The sequence below is a fragment of the Vanessa cardui genome, chromosome 12, assembly GCF_905220365.1.
Source record: "Vanessa cardui chromosome 12, ilVanCard2.1, whole genome shotgun sequence".
Lineage (NCBI taxonomy): Eukaryota > Metazoa > Arthropoda > Insecta > Lepidoptera > Nymphalidae > Vanessa > Vanessa cardui.
In genome coordinates this window covers 13,554,276-13,578,755 of record NC_061134.1, presented here as the reverse complement: position 1 = coordinate 13,578,755, position 24,480 = coordinate 13,554,276, and the positions used below count along the sequence as shown (strand labels likewise).

Below are 24,480 nucleotides of genomic sequence, written 5' to 3'. Positions count from 1 at the left end.
ATCTGTCTATTAAAAGAAACCGCATCAAAATCCGTTGCGTAATTTTAAAGATTTAAGCGTACATAGGGATATAGGGACAGAGAAAGCAACTTAGGTTTATACTATGTAGTGATACACGGTGATGTATATATATATGTAAATAGTTACATTTGCCAGGATAATTTTGTTAAATGTATTCTTTTGTTTTGATTTACTATTGTATCTACTGTTGACTATCCTACTGAAAATAAAATAAATATAAGGACTTCAGTTCCGCAATATATTTAAAAGTTGCAATAAAATGAATAGTATAAATAAATGATTTCAAGGATTAATGATGAATATTCCAAATGATCTCGATCTTTGATCTTTGATCTGTTCAGTTCCTCTCCCTCTTTCACTATGACAATTGATATATGTTTTAATTGATAGCTATTGCTATTGATTGTTTTGAGTGCTATCATATAGTTAAAATAAACATAAATAAGAGTAGAAAAATGATCCAAAATATTATTTACGTCCATAAATATATTTCTATTAAACCTGAGGCCTGAGATAACATTGAAATTTCAATGTATAGGTTATTATGTTGATATATAAATTAGCTAATAAGGCATAGATATATCTATAAGCGTTCCAGTGACATGACCGTTAGGTATTTTGGCAGGCCACGTGCCGCTGACACGACCAACAATGAGAACCGTGTGGAATGGTGAGGTGTGCGGATATTTATAATAGAAGTCCAGTCCGGTGTAAGTGAGTCGGAGAGTCGGCGCTCTCCGAAATAGATTTTTTTATACAACAACATTATAATGGATTTATAACGTTCGCCTGTGGGTGGACCGACAAGGCGAGCCTTGTGTCTGTGTGTCTCTGGATGTTACGTGTTGTAATTATTTATATGTACAGTTACTAATGATTTCAGCGTGAATATTGTTAATTTTTTTTAATATCGTTTTGACAAATTATGCCAAATGGATACTTTCAAATGACACGTTTTCAATGATAAGAAATACTGGCCACATCAGATTTATTTAAAAATACGACTAATTATGATTTATGTTTTATTGTCGTATAACAATCAAAAGGACAATTAATTTATAACTTTTCTTTGCCCAGGTTCGATATTTTTATATGAATACATAATTCATGATTTTTATCATGTACAGAAATAAATGTGTGTGTCTGTATGCAAAGACTAAGAATCAGGGAGCTAAAGTCCCGATGCTGGACAAAAAACCCCTAAAGGAGCATATTTGTATCTTATTAAGTCACTTTGCTCTAGTTGTGCTGGATACGCATACAGTACTGCATCATTAAATCAATATATGTTATAAAGGAATGTCCTTTCGCCGCATATTTATGCGATAGATTCACCAACGGATTATTTTGCGGTTTATCACCATTGGATATAACGATCTTTATAGAAGTTGTCAAAAAAAAGCATTGTAAAACTATCACCGCTAATAATGTTCTCCCAATAAAAACAGCCAACAAGTTGAATTATTATTCTTTCCGAAAAAAAGGACAGAAATCAACAAGTAGTAGAAATTTTCGTTTTTGTATATATTTTGGTTACAACTGTGTCGTTAATCAGGGAAATCAAATATTACATGTTTTACACTGGAAAACCTTTTGAATCCTAAATATAAAGGTGAGTTGGCTGCGAACCAGCAACGCAATATATTATCTGTAATAAATCAAATATTTTACGACAAAATGTATTGATTGACATGAAATAGCACGTTTGCAAGTTACTTCCAACCTTCATCACCGCTGCGATTCCAGTCAGCATACATTATTAGAGATTGCTTTGGTTTGCGTGTGGTTTTGCCCGTTTCTTTATGATTCTTATCTACTAACACAATAATACTATCCCAATAGTTTTAATTAGCCCAACGGTTGACTGTTAGAGAATGTCTTCTAACATTATTTTCCCTTTTATTTCCAACTATTAATTTGGTTATTAACTTCTGAAACCTTAACGCAAACGCTCTTTGGCTATCATCAAGAATGATTAATATTTTTACTAATTTTCCTACTAAAAGTATTCTATCTTAATGCCCAATAATCTTCGTTGTTAAGATTTGAATCTGACCCGAGGTTCGAGCCCTTGGAACCTGCAGCTTTAAGTACTAGTCACTAGATAAGTGAGGCGGACACCTATATACTATTTAATGTGTAAAATAGTAATGATATACCATATAGATAAATATGTATGCTACGCATATACAGTTGTATTTCAAGATAGTGATAATCGTAATCTTTATACCTATGATTCTATTAATTAGTGTGTTTTGATACTGACTAATACGTTCATATGATATAAATAGTTTTGACAATGCGATTAACTAGGATTGTTAAGTTTGTGTAGCCTTGAAAACTTATATGCTTTAATTTCCTGATTGATAAGTTAGATGTGAAATACGCTTTCACACAAATAAATAGATAAATAAGAAATTTTATGTTTCATTAAAATAAATTAGATTGAATTAATAACAATCACATAAATTGTATGTAATGAAAACTCAAAATACAACCCGTATGAAATTAGAATCAAGAACGGCGATGTAATAATTGAAATAATAGAATTTAGGAGATCATTATAACAAGAAATGTGAACGTTGATTTCGGTGCGTCTAATAAAAGATGAAGATTTAAGCGGGGATGAAGATAAAATAATACGAGATGAGTTTTCGCGTAAGACACTAGATGCTATTCGAACACTAGATACTAAAATAACGGTTGAATCACTACTGAATTAGCTCGCCTGGAAATACGATTTGTTTCGTTATTCTGTGACCGTTTGAAAATAGGTCGCTGACAATTTTTTTAGGACGTTTTAATTCACGTTGTCTTGGATAATTCACTTAAATTCTAAGTAATCAAGAAAGGTAGGAATGTGTTAAATCTACCTGAAATGCTACACGCTATGTACATCAACAATTCCGCTACCATTAATGCGGCTGTTTTAAGTGCAAAAATATTTTAACTGGGAGGAAACACTGAATAAATGTTTTGCATTTACAAAATAATAAGATATCAAAAAAATACTTTATTTAAGTACTCTTGCGAGCTATAGCAATTTCGAAAGCAAGAAAGAAATCGTAGAACCACAATTTCTGTCCGTGTTGTTCGTGCCTTTGGTATTTCTCTCGTTTATTTTGATTAAGTTAAGTAATTAATGTACATATGTTATGTTAAATCATGAACATTTCTACATCGCGATGGCAACATTCTCTCATTGTTTTATATAGCACTATGGAAAGATTCAAATACACGTGTTTGTAAGCCGCACTTGGTAGTTTGATTCGTATACATTGGTGTCGTACAGCATTCTAAGGATCCAGTGAGTTATTCAAAATTACATACTAAAATCGTTATCCTTATTCGGAGGCATTGTTTGTAAGACAGCATAAAAGTTTATTTCCTCCTTCCTTACTGTAATTCGTCAAAAAATGTCCCATGCTTTTAATTACACTGATTCATCCACTTTTCAACATAAGGTATCGCCGTTTGATGGTGGATGTATGTATGTGGGTAGTACGCGAAGACCGGTCTATACTCACACTTACTAACTCGCTAACTTTAAACTGAAATACGAAAATGTTTGTAATATTTTTTTTAACGGTATAACTACATATATCACAACAATTGTGTTTCGATATTCTTCCGGATGTATTTATATTTGTAATTGAACCTTGCGTTGAGAAAAGTACTAACCTACAGCAACAAAATATTGATTTAAAAGAGGATGTCATTCTTACATAATAGAAAAAATGTTATTTTTGTTCTATAAAAATTATGTAAATACTATTTTGTAATATTACTATATCAATATCATTAATTGTTTTATATTTTTTACTTGCGAGATATTATTCCTCCTTCTAAATTTTCTATATACTTAATGCTCATTATTATTACCTATAACTTTAAATCATACTAATAATAATTATTTTATTTGATGAAATCATTATTAAATTCAACTATCGCGGTTCTCTTTTTAATATTACGGATTAATTAATTTAAAAAATGTTTTAAATTGCATTGTTGGCTTCGAATTTCGTAACGTGCGCCAGCGCAGTATTCGAAATTTACATCATCATAAAATTAAGTTGGATAATTGAAGTCGTATGAAAATAAACTGGGAAAAACATAAAAAAAAGAACCTCTATTGTCGTTCGTCCGTTGAACTTTGCTGGCAATGTCTCTCGGTATCTGGAATTATTTTATTTTTAAGAAGTTTTAAATTTTTCTTAAGTATTTTAATAATAGACTCTCCTTTATATCTCTATGTTGTGTTCGTGTAAGAACTTGTGAGATGTATACGTTCAGGAGATGTTAAAATACGCATGTGTGTGTAGGTGAAACACAAATGTCCCTCTTTTCCTTCAGCTTCATAGTCAGTGATCTGACAGGGCCGAGAGATAAGCGCAGACTTTACGTGCTTTTTAAGACAATAGTTAAATTAGTAATAGTAAGTTAGTGAGAGTTCCCTGAACATGAACATTTCTATTCGCCCCGCTCTGGATTTGTAGTCACGACATCGAAATTAGCTATTGTAAAATCTAGCCACCAAGCATATGCATATATATCTATATATGCAGATATTATTATAAAAAAATATTTTTTAATGTTTTGACATAATGAAAATCTTCTTTTATTCTGGGTTTGAAAGTCCCATTTCTACTAAAGTATGCATGTGTAATACATATACAAACACTTCCTCTTGAATCTCTATTTACACATTATTGATGAAAGTCTCAACAGAATCCGTTGCATAGTGTAAAATATCTAAAAGTACATACGACCGGAGGCGAGTCTATCTTATACTACGTTCAGAATAACACAAATAATATCACTGAGCGTAAAAATTCTACGAACTAAGAAGTTCAGCCGCTGTTTTGTCTATTTAGTTGGAAGCATATCCGACGGCAAGGTTTCAGCGTCTCCGGCCGTCTCCCGATCGTAAACAATACTCTATTTATATACATCGTGTTTGTGTATCGGTTTAGTTGTCGCTGCGATGACCGCACGGGTCAATTAGTGAGGTTTGCCGTTTTCTTTATGACTCTCTACAAATAGATTGCATGTAGGTATTATTGGGTTTGTGATTAAATTTAACATTGACTTTTATAGATTGGTGCATAAGTGTAACTAATTGTTATTAGTATAAACAGATTATTGAATAGTCCTGTATATAGATAAGTGTATGTATGTTTTTTTATTATTAACTTTTTAAGAAATATTAAGCATTCGATAGCCTTGATAACCAAGCTTTTATGTCCCTCTCGCCTAGTATAGAAAGTCAAGTTCATGGCGTCTATGATATAGAGAGTAGAGACCACTCTTATCCACTGCGAAAAGATTGATTCGAAAAAATCCACAATATTCGAAAGAAGAAAATTTGTATTGTTACAGATTTGGATATTTTAATATTAGTTGTTTAATAAGAATCAATGCTAACAGTACTTTAAAAATACTATACTAAATAAGGAAACTCTAAAGAATCTACAATAAAAGTATATTTTTATATATTGCGTATATTATGATTTATAAATGTGATTCTATTCGTAAAGGACCAGACTCAGTGGTAGATACACTATGAATATTGTAGTACGTATCATTCCAAGTCATCGAAAATTTTTATTCAACGGTAGCGTTACGCTTTATTATGGTACTTCTTAACTCTACCATCGATTTCGAAATAAACATCTCGCACCTGAGAAGAACCAGCTCTTTTATCTCGTGTTTACAATAGTTTTTATATATCAGTAAATATAATTTTATCGTTATTTGCAATAGCCTGCATGCTGCATTTTAACGACTCTTGAAAATTTTGCAATTGAATATTTTTAACATATTATTTTTTCATATTGTAAAAATACATACATTGTCTCACAAAAGAGTCACTAATCATTCTCTATGTAAGATCTTTAAATGTTCTATTTATTTCAGTAAAGGGCTGAAGACGATTTCTTTTTTGAAAATGCACATTTTACTCTTTAAACTATTAAAAATCCATAAATAGAAATAATAAAGTATAATAATATAAGATCTTATGAGGTTTTCATGTAGTCACTATGCATTTGAAAATTATTAATTGTATGGAAAATATCTTGAGCACATCTATGATATGGCTTCAGCTTCTTTATTATGACGGGAGATAAAGACACTCATTTATTAAAAGACCTAGCGTCCTTGAAACGAATTAAAATTTATAAATTCAGAAAACTTGTCATTTATTATTTTTCAAAAACAAAACGGTACGTTTTTTGTTTTGTTTCACCAGTTGAATTAATCGCTGATGCCAAGACGTTATCAATCATGAAATTATCATTATTATTATATTATTATTGATTTGTTGGTATTTATCATTCGTATCTTCCGGATGTGCATTAATCATCATAAATAAAACGAAAATTATTCATCCAAATTTCTTAAAGGTATTATTTTTTAAAAGTCATAATCTTCTCCCACTACGAAGGACTGAAAAGTCCTTAGTAGTACTGATCGTACTGAGTTGAGGTTTACTCTTCCTTTGAGGAGAAATTTTGGACTATATTCTATCACCTACTTAGTCGCGTATTTAAATTAAGAACATGTAAATCCAGGGGTTGCTCCCTGTCTGAGTTTAAAACCGGCTAAAATTCTCGTGATCTAATCACTGGGTTATGCTCTCGGTGAGAACTGGATCGTATTATTTTGGAAGAAGTGTATAGTCATTGATTTGTCATTTACCCGGTTCGATTAATCACACGAATTTTTCGGTAACTGGTAATATTATTGTTTGAAGTGAAAAATGATGATCGCGAATAAGTCTTTATAACTACACCAAAAAAAAAAGTTTGTATGAAAACGCAAACTTACCATGGTTTCGTAGTTAATGTACAAGATTTCGACACACGTGTGTTCACGACAGATTCGCGTTGCGGACTGGCCGGTAATAACGCGCGCTTTTAGTGATGTAATGTCTTGGTGTAAGGAACGTTTTATCGATGTATCGTATTATGCAACGGCAAACTTATCATCTATCGAATCGTTTATCGTATTTGGTTTGTTTTGTAGTCATAAATGAATATTGATAAGTAAGAGTTGATTGTGAAGGTCGTAGGCTTAAATAAGGTAAGAAAAAAGCTCGTCATTGTCTAATAATAATATTAATAAGCTAATGACCAGTGTAGTTGTAGAAGTGGAAATGTGCCAATGCTGATTCCTAGTTGTAGATTATCATTTGACTCATGCAGGTTTGCACGCGTAGTTGTCCTTCAACGTCCAGCGTGATATGAATCATAAAGCCAAATTAAACACCTGAAAATCTTGATTAAGACTATAAGTATAGTAACCATCGGGCCTCGCTGGGCAATTTGTGGGCAAGGATGACAGACAATTCGTTGCAGTGGGCTAGTTACCTACTTGCAACAATGTTATCTTGTATGTGTAAATAGGGAAAATGATATTTATGAATTTTAAAACACATACATCGATGAAGTAATTATTTTCTCATCACTATTGAAACACTAAAATCCAAGTGGCTTATCTTGTATGATGTAACCAGTGAATTAGACAAATTGAAATAACACATAGGTATTCGTAATAAAACCGACTGTGAAATATTTCAACACCTCCGCGTCTTATCGAAGTAATTACTGTTATTAATAACAAGTATTGTTTATTCATCAATAAAAACTATCGATATTTAACGGTACCACACTAATATAGGGCAGAAATACACGGCTTATCGCGAATGACGTAACCGATGCATTTACGAGGAATCGCACGGATTGGATAAAACTGGCGGTGGAGTCCTTCGGATTTGTTTTAGGGTTCCTTGATGCATGTTCTTATAAAAAGTGTCTCATTAAAAGGCTACCAACTTTATAAAATGTCAATTCTGATTGAAACAATTAGGAAGGAACTCAGTTGCTGAGTGTGATGTTTATTTTTCGATTTTTATATTTTACCAGTTAACGCCCGCTTGCGTTTGTAATTTTGTTTGTCTTTTTGAATTTGTTAGTAAAAGTATCTGATAAAATTGGCGTTCCACTTGATGTGTCAATAGTGTACAAAGTTTGAAGTCAATACGAATATTAATTCGAAATGAACATTGTCTGTCAGTCTGTCTGTTATAAGGGCCAAACCAAGGGCAAACTAGCTTGAACTTCAAGAAAGAACTGACTACTTTGGTATGCTTTATACATGACAGCGTATCCTTTAAACGAGACTGAAGATGCGGGCAACAGCTAGTTAACTTATACTCAAGCCAAACCGTCGCCAGACTTTTGCCATGTATTATATACTAAAATTTTATCCGAAACTGTTCAGCAGTATTTTCTTCTAGGGAACACAAAAAGGCATCTCGTTAATAATACTAATAGGTTGACTCGAACCTGCACTAGTAATGAATCTGTTTGAGATTGGTTATAGTATGAGTAACCTTGATGATTAACGTGGTTTCCGAAAAATGTACCTCAAATTTCGATGAATAATTAATAAAAAATGCACTATCATTTAAACTCCCGCTTGACCGTTCAAGGTACCGTGGCATCGCAGAGCAAGGTCAAGTCCGACAGTCTCGACCATTTGCTAGACATCAAATCTCTGTAAATCTCGTTGTGATCACCTCGTTTGCAACAGGCTATCGTTGTATCGTTGACAATATACCTACAAACAAATGCTGTTTAGCTTCGGAGATGTTTTCGTTTACAAAATTGATACTGAATCGTAATTAGTATATACGCACGATTAGGTTTATTTATAAGTACGTTTGCATCGTCATTTTACAGGGTTAGATTTAGTAAAACTACCTCTGCAAAGAAATAGAAGTCTTAGAGCGAAGAGCATGAAAATTACTTATTTTTCTCAAATAAGTAGATAGTAATTTGTCCTGACAATGAAATTTGGAAGCTGCTTGGTTATAAAATCTTGCTGGCTTAATAATTAAAAAAATAAATAAATATGCGTGACCCCTAAGGCGCAGAGTCTTTATAGATACAAATACCGCTAACAAAATGAAATTCTCTACCATCATACGTCCTCATATAACTCTCATATGGCCTCATACAAACTGATCTCCTTCGCGGCAAAGGTATCTTGATATCTGGCATGGTGAGGGACGTTAGTGCAGTTCATTCTTCCTGATTGTACTGGCCATCTTCATCTTTGGATTACATTATCACTTACCATCAGGTGGATTGAAGTATTTTGCCTAAAAACCTTATCATTTAATGTTCTCTTATTACGACATTAACTTAAATATAATTAATATTATAGACGTATACGTTTGGTGGATTAATTGGTCTTAATATTTCGTTAACAGGTCCCAGATTCAGGTCCGGCTAGCGTCGAAGTGACGAAACTTCTCCGGCAGCTGTGCGGTGGAGACGCGGCGGGGTGAGCTTGCATATATCTAAATACACTTAAGGATTAAGGGATTATTATTAGGGCTTATACTTTAACAGTTTAGCTCGTTGGATATTTAATACAGCTATCGTATGCACAAATAAGGTAGGTTTTCATACAAAAAATTGTAAAGATTTATTTTGGTGGTAGGATTTTTTTAAGCTCGTCTAGGAAGTTATCACCCAGTCATCGCATATGAAAACGATAATATTCAGTACTAGCTTTTGCCCGCGACTTCGTTCGCGTGGACTTCAGGTTCGTCCCGTCTAGTCTAGTAATCGCTTAAAATCGCTTCGTAAATAAGCCATTATTTCTCGTACAAAGTAAAGGATAAAAAATGGTTATTGTGGGTTATTCCTAAGAGATAAACATATACCATTACGGACTTTTTTGTAGACCTTTTTAAGTTGTACAATACTGTAGTACATTGTTTTGATCTATCTTGTAGGATTCAGTCAGCGTTTGCAATGTAAGCGCAAAAAATGTGTTTATTTACGACCTCACATTAGAAACCTCAAAAATTGTAGCCTATGTGTTATTCTGATGTATAAGCTATATTGTGATAAAGTTTCATTCAAATCCATTCAGTAGTTTTTACGTGAAAGAGTAACAAACTTCCATACATACAAACTTTCGCCTTTATAATAGTAGTAGGATTGTTGTGTTCCAGTTTAAAGGGCGGACGAGCCAATATAATGCTCGCAAATAATATATCATATAAAAAAGTAACACTAATGTACATTAGGGGTAAGAAAAGGTTCGTCACCTTAAGATCTATTTTCGTGTGCTCTGTATGAGCGATTATCTGCTTTACCGATCGTGAATGACATATTGCGTCGCAATGATTTAATGTTTGGATTCAAAAGGTGCTAAGAGTTGCGGACTTGTCAAAAACCTTCGTCAGTTTTCAAATTAATTCCTTTATCAAGTTCTTACTCTGACTTATCTTCTTACTCTGACTGTTCATGTGCGGAAGTAGAGCCTAGAAAGACCTATATTCACAGAATAGCTTATTAATGATGTGTAAACAGAAAAATATACATTTTTTGATAACTGAATCATCATAACATGTTATCATCTATTACATACAAAAACTGATAATATTTGATAAATAAATGTATCTACATACTTTTGTATACAGGGTCGATAATAATAACTCCAAAAATGTATGGTGTGTCTAAAATATTTTGGAAATTACAAGTACTCGTGGACTAGTTATGCACAAAAAAATAAATTTTATAAATAAACTAGCCGCTTTGCTCGCTTGAACTATATGATGACCTCCGTCGTCGAGTGGTGTATACACCGGTTTTCATTGGTACGCCACTTCGGATCCTAGGTTCGATTTCCGGCTGAGTCGATGTAGATTATCATTAGTTTTCTATGTTGTCTTGGGTCTGGGTGTTTGTAGTACCGTCGTTACTTCTGATTTTCCAAAAATTTTTCAAAAAAAAAAAATCAATAATAACTTTATTCAAGTAGGCTTTTACAAGCAATTTTAAATCGTCATTTAACAATTATATTAAGTGAAGCCACCACCGCTTCGGAGAGTAGATTCTCCTTAGTACATCTACATCTACAGATCTTGAAAACCAATTTGTTTTCATAATGTACAAGTCATTCACCAAACCTAATCGAATGACAAAAGATCAAGCCCAGGGATCTTATTAGTAACTAATGTGTATGACAAAGAAATAAAGAAAATAATTAAAATAGCTATAATTAATTAAAGTTATTGCCGGTTAGATTTTTTTGATATCATTATTAGAAAACAAAAAATCTATGTCTCCTGTATCGAAATCATCAAATACTATACAATATATTATTGTATTAGTAATAGGTAATAAACCTAATCTTTTTATGTGTTTTAGCGTAACGTTTAAGTATATTAATAGGCAAAGTTAAATACGTTTTCTACGAATTCGATACCGGAAAATTATTCACTACATTTAAGTATAATGAGGCGTGTGCTATCGTTAACGTCATATAATACTTTGAACAAACAGGCAATAAACAATGACAAACCATCGGCGAATTGATGCCACTTTAAAATAAATTACAGCGTGACGTCGACTGTCCTTTTCTGATCACGAACAATAGAGTGAGATGGCGAACATTTTCACACTAGAACAGAACATCCCACTATATAAAAACTAATGCGCACATTAGGGATTTATAATTGACCAATAGCAAGCACGATTTTTAATTTTTAAGAGTTTGTCAGCGTACTGGCAACAAAAAAAATGTTATAACTTTGTTTATAGTTATGTTTGCTTGTTTGCAGTGTTCGAAATTCAACTATAGTAATGATTATTGAAATCTTAAGTAACGCATTTAGAGGTTTTTTTACCATTAATTAATTATTTTTATTATTTGTTAATATTATACTATACAATTGTTAATAGTGTTTGTTGTACTCAAACTGAGTGAACCTGTCTTTATGTATCATAATATGTCCTAACTATTCAATCAAGTTAAGCTAAATATAGGTAATCATTGTCCTCGATATTAAATATTTAATAATAATATGAGTTAAAAAAGGGGCAGTCTTATCTTCTCTTAACAAATTTTAAAATAATACAAGTATGTAATGAAAAAAGTATACAACTTTGAAATTCTCTTTGGCTTTGCTTTCGTTTCAGTTGTTATATTGTATAGCCTAGCTATTTTCTTGGAGATCAAGCTTTCAGGGTACAAAAATAAAAAAGTGACAGCCTGTAAATTTCTCACTGCTGGCCTAATGGCCTCCTCTCCCATTAAGGAGTAGGCTTGGAACATATTCCACCACGCTGTTCCAATGCGGGTTGGTGGAAGGCACATGTGGCAGAATTTCCATCAAATTAGACACATGCAGGTTTCCTCACGATGTTTTCCTTCACCGCCGAGCACGAGATGAATGGTAAATATATATAGTGGTGCTTGCTTGGGTTTGAATCCGAAATCATCGGTTAAGATGCACGTGTTCTAACCACTGGGTCATCTCGGACACAAAATTTTATGAAATTTCGTTCGTTGGTTCAAAACCCACAGACAAACATACAAACAGACTTACTTTCATATTTATCATATCAGTAAGAAAGAAAGAAAGAAAGAAATAAATAAATTTTTATTAGGACACAAAACAAAATAAAAAAAACACATAATAAAAGAATAAGAAGTATAAAAAAAAGTTAAAAAATAAAAGCAACAACAATAAAAACATATTAATCAAATATAACTACTCAAATACAAGGTTAGTATAGATGATGTATCTAGTTGTTGATGATTCGATCCTATTAATCCATCGTGTGCGGTTAGGGTCACCTTAAAAATATAGTAAAAATAATTAAAGCCTACTGTGATATCTCGCCCACATCTATCATTATGGTCTCTGATGACTAATTACTCGATGGTGTTCTGTTGAACCCCTATATAAGGTCATGTGGTCGAAAATGACGTTTAACATGTATCAGATTCAACCCACGTGGTCCTTAAAATTGTGGTTACTAATCTTTATATGATATCATATAAATTGTTGTTTTTTTTTACATTTCAAAAACAAATATTCTTTTTAGTAGCGGTTTTGATAATTGATGGTTATAAATATGTTTTGGAAATCGAAGCTCTGAATAAGTTGTTTATTAACACTTTGGAAACGATATGTAATATGTGTTGTTATATCAGTTTTGTATATTAGTAGTAAAGGTTTGATTTAATTATGTGTATGATTGTACTTATAAGTATGGGCTTTCAATTTCAGACAGAGTTTAGTTTACATTTATAATATTACTATAGATTACTCTTTGGCGATAGAATATACAATGAGTGCCAGTGTTACCTTTTACAGACAGTTATACCACTACGTAAATAAGTTTTATTATTAACTTGTATATTGGTTAAGTTAATGCGATGTAGTGTTTTGGTGATTAGGCTATGGGTATCATATTAGTGCTGCAATATAACCCGCACACTTTACTAGTTGCCGTCATCATCATTAATACAGATTTCATTGTCTTATTTTTAGGGTAACTTGTTTCTTATTAAGGTGACGTGCGCGATTGAATTTAACAAAAATGAAACTGTTGCCTATGTTACTCCTTGTTACACCAAGTAACTGCCAGTCAAAGTTCTGTCATATTCGGTCCAGCCACTGCATAGATTGGCCAGGACAAACAAAAAAAAATGTTTTTTTTTGCTATATGTACCGTGTATACATACATATACATTTGCTAAAAAGCTGTTATATATTACAAATTTACAAACATACTCTCAATATATAAATCTACAATTTTATTATATGTACCTATAGATAAAATTAAAATTAAATTGATTTAACTGCGAAATGATCTACCCACACAATCAACTATCCATATGATAACTGTATTTTTTTACTTCTTTTTAGGATACTTAAACAAATTACCGAATCAATGAGTCGACATTTAATTCATAGTGTAATTTACATAGTTATTGTGATGTTACATGAAATTTATTTAAGTCATTATCGATATCCGCAATACTTATATTTTATTAAAAACAATCTATACTAATATTATAAAGAGGAAAACTTTGTTTCTTGTATTCCAAAATGCACCGATTTAAAAAATTCTTTCACCATTTGAAAGCTACATTATCCACGTTACTCGTGGACATAGGCTATACTTACTGCTAGAAAAGATAAGGCATCCTTAATACAACTTAAGTAACGTAACCCAAGGGGAAAAATGACTTATGTCCACCCGTGCGAAGCAGAGATGGGCCGCTAGTAATTAAAGAATTTACAAACAACAACACTGCTAGAACTACAATATTAAACTTTATGTGATAACCGTCTCAGGATTCGTCTCGACTTTTTTCCATATGACATTGTACAAATTGTCTATTACTTCTGTGTTTCTATTTTAATTTTACTTTGAAGCAACAAAAGGTCTTCAAATTTTTGATTACGCTTCAATCTTTAGGCACTTGTGTTACTTTTCTTGTATTTTTTATTTTTACAATTTTTAAAATCGTAAAATTTACAAAGTAATATATTCGTCACTGCAAAGTTATGTCGAGCAGAATTGACATCTGTTAAAAAGATGAAGCCAACTTGTACAGAGTAGAGTAATGTGTCGTATTTTTTTGGCATTCATTTCAATAGATTATCTCTCAATATTTGATAATAATAGGTACCCTCAATCGGCATTTCCAAGAACCTAACTCTACACAGTTTTTCTATTATCGTTTGATAATGTTTACAAGAATCTTTTATTTGTCGAATTAAATTTTGTCATTGTTATTTTGAATACACGGTTATTATTTAAAATATAATGACATCGATAAATAATCCGATGTGGACGATAAGACGATAAGTGTCCGATAGTACGATCTGTCTAAGTACGCTAACTGGCAACTTCTGACATGCCTTTAATTATGTATGCAATTTGGACATGACATACTATTGTGGAGCTAAGATGGCCCAGTGGTTAGAACGCGTTCATCTTAACCGATGATTGCGGGTTCAAACCCAGGCAAGCACCGCTGATTCATGTGCTTATGCTTATATTCGTATTTTTCTTTATAATTCATCTAGTGCTCAGCGGTGAAGGAAAACATCGTGAGGAAACATGCATGTGACAAATTTCATAAAAATTGTGCCACATGTACATTCCACCAACCCGCATTGGAACAGCGTGGTGGAATATGTTCCTTAATGAGAGAGGAGGCCTTATCTGAGCAGTTGGAAATTTACAGGCTGTTACTTTACTTTACTACTTATACTTTTAAGAACCGATATTCGTTGGGGAAAGCGTGTTCTAGAGTGGAGACCGTGTCTCGGCAAACGTAGTGTAGGACGTCCTCGGTGGAGTGACGATTTACGCCAGACGACGGGCAGGAGCTCGATGCGAGTAGCTGAAGCAAAGAACAACGTCAGCTGAGTTTCACTATTATAAAATATCAATATATGTATATAATCATTTCTTGAATAAATTTCAACTGAGTTCAAACAGTCAATGGTCGAACTCTGCTTGTACAATTAGATTGTCCTCGAGTACATTTCCACGTAAAGGATTACGAACGATAAAGTATATCAGGTTTGTTTTTTGCTACGTTTCGTAATTAAGAATCAAATACGTAAAAATATGAAACAATGAAATATTTTCGAGGCTCAAAGTTCATTGAATTCTATATCAATGATGTAATAGTGTGAAACTGTTCTATACGATACATGTATCATTTTGTGTCAGATTCAAATTCTATAAAACACTAAAATTTTTATCACATCCAATGCAGCACTTAACTAAAAAAAATGAGAATAATATTGATTGTTAATTGTGAATATCTCGGGTGCAAGAATCTATACATATAATAAAATTTGAGTGTCTGTTTGTAAGATTAAAATATATACCTTTTTTAATCAATGCATATGTATGTAAATTGTAAACACGGTACATATACCAAAATACGAATTTTTACAATTTTTGTATGTCTGTCTGTGTGTCTATTTATCTGTTTGTTCCGGCTAATCTCTGGAACGACTGGACCGATTTTGACGGGAAATTAGAGGGAGGGACAGATAACTTATATAATAAGGAGTAACTTAGGGTACAATTTTTTTTTGTTAATTAAAACGTATACAAGGTCGCGGGCACACCTTTCTATAGTATAGATAGGCGGTCGGGCATATGGGCCTCGTGATATTACGTGGTCAACATCGCCCACGCTCTAGAAATATTAACCATTTCTTACTAAATACTGAGTCTCTGGAGTTATACTGCCTCACTCACCCTTCAAATCGGAACACAATAAATAGTAGAATATTTGATGAAATGGTGGGTCTTACTCAGACGGATTTGCACATAGTCGTACCGTACCAGCAAGAATAGAAAACCTTCCAAATAACTTTTTATTTTAATTCTAATTTAAATCTAAATAAATACCATATACAATTTTAGTATCAGATTAAACGTCATATCATTTTCACTTAACTGAGCTCTACCAAGAAGACTGTTATGTTTTCTCTATCAAGTGTATTAATTGTTATTCATTTGAATTAATCACATTGTATTTCTGTTAAGTAACGATCCGATCGTAGGTTTTATTGTCCGTTAAACGGTGCCTATTAAAGACTATGATATCATCAGCGTCAGGAGTACACCGTGGCTATATCGGTGTGGTCATTTAAATTTACTGCACATGCGTTTCCCATTGTTCTAGTCGAGAATCGTTCGACTTGGGACCTCTGTGTACGCAAGGACGACCTCCAACCCCATTGTCACGCGCTTTGACATCATCTATGCGATCTGATAATATGATAAGAACTGATGTCCAATAATAGATCGTCGATGCACGTATAGTAAGACGCAACTTGATGTAGCATCGGCAAAATTCGTAAAACCGATCACATCCGAATTAAGTACGCTATCCCAAATTATCAATATTTGTTTGTGTTATGTGAATATGATCTTTACACAAACGTAATAACTTGTAATATCATATGACCATTTATTAACGTAAGAATTAATAACATTAAATGCTTAAATATATACAAATATGAACTAAAACTAGTTACTGTATAAATCTTGACCGCGTAGAATGGTGGCAAGAATGCTAGCAGCATTTCTCCGTTGAATCGCAATTCCGATCCTCTGGGCAAAAACGAACCAGCCTTCCTATCACCAGTGTAGGCAATGAGACGAGGTGTTATACTTTTGATATATTTATATGATTATATTTAATTTAATTTTGGTTAGGAAGTTGACGACTCTCTGTCGCGTTTCCTATTATGTATAATTTACACATATAATATATATTACCAGTGGAAACTTAGCTAATATACGTAATTTTGTATATTTTAATCCTATAAATTCATCTTAATTTTTGTTTCCCTAAAATATAATAAAAATAAAATATATATTCAAAATAATTTTGACTACATAACGTGAGCACCTTAAAATACCTAACATTAACAAAAAAATATTTTTAAATATTATTGCAGTTTTAAATTTAATTCAATAGCTTTAAAATGTGGATTCTATTGAGAAAAAATATGAGAAACTTAGTATGTTACTTATGTATCCTGGTATTTTCATGATTTATAGATTTTCGTTTTATATAAGTAAAGCTTATCTATAGTTATTTTTATAACAGACCATTCAAATACTATATTGATAAGAAATGTTAAATATATTTGCGTTATCTTATAACAGAAATAACACCATGCTCTATCAGCATTTGTATGTGATTGCCTAAAATTCGACTTATTAGCTGTGTCCGCGACCTTGTACGCGTTAGAATTAAAAATAGAAACATTGTAGCCTAAGTTACTCCTTATTATATCAGTTATCTCGCCGGTGAGAGTCCCGTCAAAATCGGTCCAGCCGTTCCAGAGATTAGCGGGAACAAACACAAAAATACAGGCAGACAGACAGACAGACAGAAAAAAAATGTTATTTTGGTATATGTACCGTGTATACATATGCATTGTGTCAAAAAGGGCTATTTTAATATTACAACCAGACACTCAAATTTTATTATATGTATAGATTATGCTATGATCGTAGTTGTTTTCTGCAGTATTTTCAGTAAACTTTCAAATGCAATCGTTTGATATAACGCTGGAAATACATTGTAGGTTGACCATAATTATATATATTTTATTATTCTACCAAAATAAATAGTGACGTCTTATTTGGTTGCACACCTTTTAAACAGATATAATACTAATATGACACAGTTTTTGTATTACGTTGTAAGGATTGTGTATTTGAATGAAATAGATTATAATATTATATTAAATGCATTGATAGATGATATTCTGACTAGTATACGGAAAACTTTATTTCTGTTTATCATACTTTTTATTTATCAATAACAAATTGACATGATCCCAATAACTCTTTTACACCGCTATTTTATCTTTATTTGCTTAAACAATCATATGAAATAAACTAATTTTATAAAACAAGTTACAAGTCAGTCATATAATTACTTGAAATCTATATTTTAATAATATAACAACTATATGTGAATACCATACAGAAGTTTTGGGTTGTCTGGAAGACATGTCTAATTAGCCGTAAGTACAACTATTTTTGTTTTTGCATTTACACTCATTTTGTTTTGTTTGTATTTTTCTATGTTTAATCATATCTTTCTTTATTTTTGTTTTTAGTTTACGATATAATTCATTAATTCGTTCATTCTCAAGTTTAATCAAATCATATGTAGATCAGATGAAAACATTTTTAAATATTTATATAAGAATTTAAAAATCGTTAAGCAATAATGACAATTTCCAAAACTTGCGATATGGATTTTTGAAAATATTCATCCGTGTGGTCACCCTATCCGTTCCACCCCGTACCACCCCGTGCCATCTCCGTCCTATCAGCACATCTTCCGTGTCCGTGTAGCGTTCAAGGTCAAGGTCTAGGGGGATTCGAAGTCTAGAACGTTTTACGAAATCTATTAATACAATGGGGTGGGCTTATAGCGTGACTTATCTCTAAACAAGATATATGTTATGGCGTTTGTAAAATATTCGTAACATTCCAACTTTGTAAGGATACATTAATTTAATTGCTTAATATGTTTGGATTGAGGTTCGAGTTGTAACTGTAAGAACAATACCTGTAAATACTAAAAATCGTTGTAAATCTGGTGTTTTTGGAAAGGGCAACTATATGAGTTCCTTGTCGTTTCTTTTCGCTGCTGTTTCGAAAACTTGTTTTGTTTTTGTGTTTTGTTTTACTGGTAGAGTTCGTGGTCAACAGATTAAAAAAGGTTTGTTAATAACTTTACATGTAAGTACTAAAGTTTCTGGTGGATTTTCCGAATAGCTCATGTATTATCTTTCGGGACGGGGCACATAATATTGCTTCGGTGTTGTACTGTTCACCTCGATGCTGCAATTTGTGACGTACAACGCACCGCTTGTTACGGCGTTGTGACGTCATAAAACAAAACTTGAATTTGTCTGTGGAACACTTGGATTTTTTTATGGTATAGGTTGGCGGACGAGCATATGGGCCACCTGATGGTCACCATCAACCATAGACAATAAAAATGTAAGAAATATTAACTATTCCTTACGTCGTCAATGCGCCACCAACCTTGGGAACTAAGATGTTATGTCCCTTGTTCCTGTAGTTACACTGGCTCACTCACCCTTCAGACCGGAACACAACAATACTGAGTGCTGTTATTTGGCGGTAGAATAACTGATGAGTGGGTGGTACCTACCCAGTCGGGCTAGCACAAAGCCCTACCACCAAGCTAGTTGTGACGTCACAACTTGAAATTGTCTGTGGAACACTTGGAATCGAATGGCTAAATAATGGAAATATGGACAATGTAGATTGTTTAAGTATAATACAAATTGAGGAGCACCGATATGTATATATATATTTTATGGTATAAAAGTGACGATCAATACAATCACAAAATTTATCAAACAAAAAGTCTTCGTGAAATATTTATTAAATGCAAAAGTTGTAATAGAAAATCTGTGTACTAATATTTTTCAATTAGATAATACAGTGGCGAATTTGAAAAATTGCCGTTAGTAGGCTATTCAGTTTTTGCCGCCCCTACTGACTTTTAAAATTCAATACTTAAATTTAGTTTACGATCATATTAATTAAATTTATTCTGAAATTGCAACTTTATGATTTGTTTTCTTTCGTCTTTATTACATCGGCTTATCCCGTTATTAGTATCATCGTGATCAACCCGCTATGTAGTGACAAGTATATGAATTACGGACGTAATGTGTATTTACATATAATTTTAGGTTTTTTTATTCATGTAAGATAAAAAATAAATTTGTCTAAATTCGCCCCTCCTTTTGATCTGCCGCCCTAGGCCTACTTAGGCTATTGGTAAATCCGCCACTGAGATAACTTACTAAACTCTTGTAATGATGACTTGTACAAAACTCAACCAAAAAGTATTATTATGTCTATTAATAAAAAAAAAAAACATTTTGATGAGTAGGCGTACTTCTTTTTGTACTTCGGTTACAGGTTATTGGTTAATCGTTCAGAAATTGACCGTCGTAAAGTTTATCAACTTATAACGATGACGTCAACAACGCGAGGTCGTCGCAATTTAAAATGCATTGCGAAAATTATTCCAAATTACTCTAAATGTCTAGATTTACTTAATCTGATTCTAGATTTAAAGAGCATATTTAGCAGCAATTTGTCTAGGCAGGATGAAACTAGTTCTTACATTGGTCTATGGATGTAATTGTCAGATACGACTCGTTTATAGATATATAAGGAATCATTATTTGACGACCTCTGTGGTCGAGTGGTGTGTACACTTTTTCTTGGGTACGCCATTCCGAGGTCCTAGGTTCGATTCCCGGCTGAGTCATCATTAGTTTTCTATTTTGTCTTGGGTCTGGGTGCTTGTGGTACCGTCGTTGCTTCTGATTTTCCATAACACAAGTGCTTTAGCTACTTACTTTGGGATCAGAGTAATGTATGTGATGTTGTCTCATATATGTGTATATATATTATTATGTTTTACGATTAATGATTTCTACATCGATTTTTGGCACGACAGCCGAATAACTATAGATTGTTGTAAACTGGTGCTGATTATTTATTTATTGCATCGTTAAGAGTTCGGGTTAACGAGGCACTTGATGATCAGTGGTCACAACTCACAACTACCCTGATTGGTTTCGTATGAAATTTGAATCTCGGGAACTTCGATGTTAGTAAATGTAGTATAAATAATCAGGGTGGCACTTATCACGACAGGCTCGCTAAGTCTAAGTCGTGTCACCAAGTATTAGTGCTGAACCTTTAAATTTTTCCGACTCGAAAAAGATAAGTGGTTGTCAATTCGGTAGTATTTGTTTTTATTTATTGCCGTAATTACGTTATTCATGAATTTATTCTTATTTTTAGGTATTATTTTTAAGTTTCAGTAGTTTTCTTGACAACCTAAAGCTTTTTTCGGAAACAGATTTGTATCAGGTACAGCCTCACAAACTGTGAGACGATTTTACTATTAGTCCTCAGTTTTGCTTACATATATTCAAAATATAATTGGTCCAAATCATAAAAGAGTACTATAACAATAATTATTATATATTAATATTAAATAAATATTCGGTGAACGCAAGCGGTAGTCGCAGAGTTCAATTTTAGGAAACTTGAATGGGAGGCAATACCTTAAAAATGATTCTAAAAATACTTTTGGTGCGAACAAATTCATTCATTTAATTAAAGTTAAAGTGTCTTTGCAGTTGAATATTATCTCTCCTAAATCTCTTGGACATAATTTATCACGACCTTTAGATCTTACTTTTATTTTATATCATATTTAAGTGTTATTTGCTAAGTTATAAATGGGGTTTAGATGTCGTCTAGACGATACGCCCTTGGGGGTTCACCCTCGGAATCTGTACTATAAACGTTGTCGATACGAATATAGCATAAGGTATTATACATTGTGTCTTTTTGTTGTTATTTTTTTTTTTAATTTTAAATTTACATAAATCCTATAACAAGATCTAAAGCATTTCACAGAAGGTTTAAGTGAAGAATGTTGTGAATGTAATAAATGTAAAATGTAAATAAATGCGCTTTTTAATTAAAGTACTACTGAAAATTCAACTTTGTTCCAGACAATTGCTCAATATAAAGTGGACGAAACAACAGCCCAATTATCATGTTATTGTTAATTTCGAAAGTAATCGTCTGTTACCCTCTTCACATTGAGACCGCTGAACCGATTTAGATGAAATTTAATATGAATATAGTCTGAGCCTTTACAAAGGTTACTTTTTTAATACACTGGGTAAAATGTTGGCCGTTTGTTTGTTGTAAATTTTATAAACTTCGCACTAGTGAAGCCGCAGTTCCAGCTAATAATAAAATTAGGTAATTCGATCCTTGGGCAAATAAAAACACATCTTAAGAAGATGTGTTTTTATTTGCCCAAGTCTTAAAAAAGTTGTGATTTAGATCCCTTTTAAGACTTTATCTGCTTAGTGTGTAATTTTCTCTTTTTTCTTTAACACTTCTAAATAGATTAAATGTATTATTAGAATAGATGAAATGGTGAAACAAATTTAACTTTCGTGTCAGATTCGTGCTAATATATTCAAATTAAAAGCAAAAATTGTATTAATACAAGATTATTAGTGCAGAAAATATGATTACATCTACTATTATTAATGTTTGTTCTCGATCGTTCTTCCAAGACCTAATCGAAATCTATACAAATTAAATGGTAGTATGTTTATTTGTTAGAACGTGATCGAGGAAAAGATATATAGATTACGCATGCATCAATGGAAATTTACATTCCCAGTAGTATATAGTTTTAGAACCAGAAGTAGGAATTACTAAAAGAAAACAAAAACAAATAGGCTAACCTCTACAACAATGACCTTTAAATAATAAGGTATTATATTAAGGTATTATAGGTATGGAGGTATTATCTTCCGAACTGATGGTAGATTTTCGACTATCAATAAGACAGTGTAAACACTTCCATTTTGAATAAAGGTTTTTGACTAGACTTTGATAACTCTCTAAAAATTTGTATTTATTTTGCATTAACGTTAATACGAAATCAAAACTTATTTTTGGCTTGATAATTTAAATTGAATAATATTTTAGGAGCAGAAACGAACGAATGACGGGTGCTAAGAACGCGCAGTTGTACTGTGTCACCGGAAGCAGTCCGCGACAGCCGAGCACTCCTCAGTTACTTCGGGTATATGGCTTATGTACTAGAATACTTGGACTGGCATGTTGACCTAACTTAACAGACATTTAATAGTAACCTGTGATAATTTTTCAAATCCTAGAAGTAGTGTTTATTTATGATGAACTGGTAAACGGTATATGTTAGGGAAAAAAGTAGACTATGTGAAAGAGCGACAGATAGACACACAGACAGAACTACTTTCACATTTATAATATTAATATAGATTTCGTATAATTGATGTATATGATTTAAATATATAACATATAGGCTTACTCCGTTGCATGATCATTTGCATGATCTTAGTAAGACTAATGTAGACGAATCATTCTCAAATTTCTGCTCTAAACTCGTTATGCCACTGATATAACAATAGAGGAATACAAGATGAATTTGTCGTTATTAATGTACTCTACCCGAAGAGACAAATTAACTCATGAAGTTGTTGTGCGCGAATTACTATTTTAGATATTAGAAGAAACAATTCAGAAGAAGACGCCGAAAGCACTCTTCCCTAAAACAGTCGTGCCCGTGAAGGATGCGGAGAGATTACGAATGTCGTTCAACATACCGGAACGCGTCACGGAAAATTTGTTCCAATACAGGACCAAGTTTGTCCAGCACATGCTCACCAGCACGATGTATGCCAACAGCGATATCGGCAAACCTTGGGAGAAGATTGGAAGGTAATAAGAAACATTGGAACTTACAGGATTAGTAAGACTTTTTGGTAATGACATTTGGGATTAAATCGACCTTATGAGACTTAAGATCTTTCGACGCAATCCCGTATCATAATTATCAAAATCGTGATCGGTCGCAAGTATAGTACGATACAACTTAGATGTAGCATCGGCAAAATTCATAAAACCGATCACATCCGAATTAAGTACGCTATTCAAAATTATCAATATTTATTTCTTATGATGAATATCTTATGACCTAATATATTTGTCAATTTGACATGCACTTGCTTTTTCGGGTTGAACTGACTCGTGAATCCATAGCGGCGATTAGCGCCGAATTGCGCGTTAGGGAGCTATTTCTATTGGTTGTGTATTAGAATATATTGTGGTATATATTTATTGAATTGCCGATGCTACATCTAAGTTGTGTCGTACTATAATAATTTTCCATTTCGAAATGAGGCATTTACATATAGCAATTGACATTGCGTTTCTATAAATTGTGATGAAAATGTCAGCGTTGTCCTTTGAGGAAGGTAAATTATAACTTTTTTTAATTTAAAAATTGTTACGCCAAGTAATGGTTATTTTTCAATTTTAATTTTTTTAGTGTGTCTGAACAAATTATCGACGAGCTCCTCTTGAACTGCGCCAAAGATATGGAACTACATCATTACATCAACAGTTTGTATGAGAATGAAACACGCTGAGGATGATAACT

The 24,480-nt window shown here is 32.6% G+C and overlaps 2 protein-coding genes across 2 annotated transcripts in view; one reads left to right on the top strand and one right to left on the bottom strand.

Annotated features, from left to right (window-relative positions):
• LOC124534499 (transforming growth factor beta-1-induced transcript 1 protein) overlaps positions 1-6,974 on the bottom strand; it is a 38,784-nt gene extending 31,810 nt beyond the window's left edge. The window contains exon 1 of the mRNA XM_047110411.1: positions 6,850-6,974. Within this exon, the coding sequence (XP_046966367.1) occupies positions 6,850-6,852 (3 nt within the window). The 5' untranslated portion in view covers positions 6,853-6,974. The remainder of the gene's footprint in view (positions 1-6,849) is intronic.
• LOC124534197 overlaps positions 1-24,469 on the top strand; it is a 69,587-nt gene extending 45,118 nt beyond the window's left edge. Inside the window, exons 17-20 of the mRNA XM_047109907.1 lie at positions 9,299-9,372; positions 22,986-23,082; positions 23,542-23,759; positions 24,370-24,469. Of these exons, the coding sequence (XP_046965863.1) occupies positions 9,299-9,372; positions 22,986-23,082; positions 23,542-23,759; positions 24,370-24,469 (489 nt within the window). The remainder of the gene's footprint in view (positions 1-9,298; positions 9,373-22,985; positions 23,083-23,541; positions 23,760-24,369) is intronic.
• Positions 24,470-24,480: the final 11 nt, after the last annotated feature.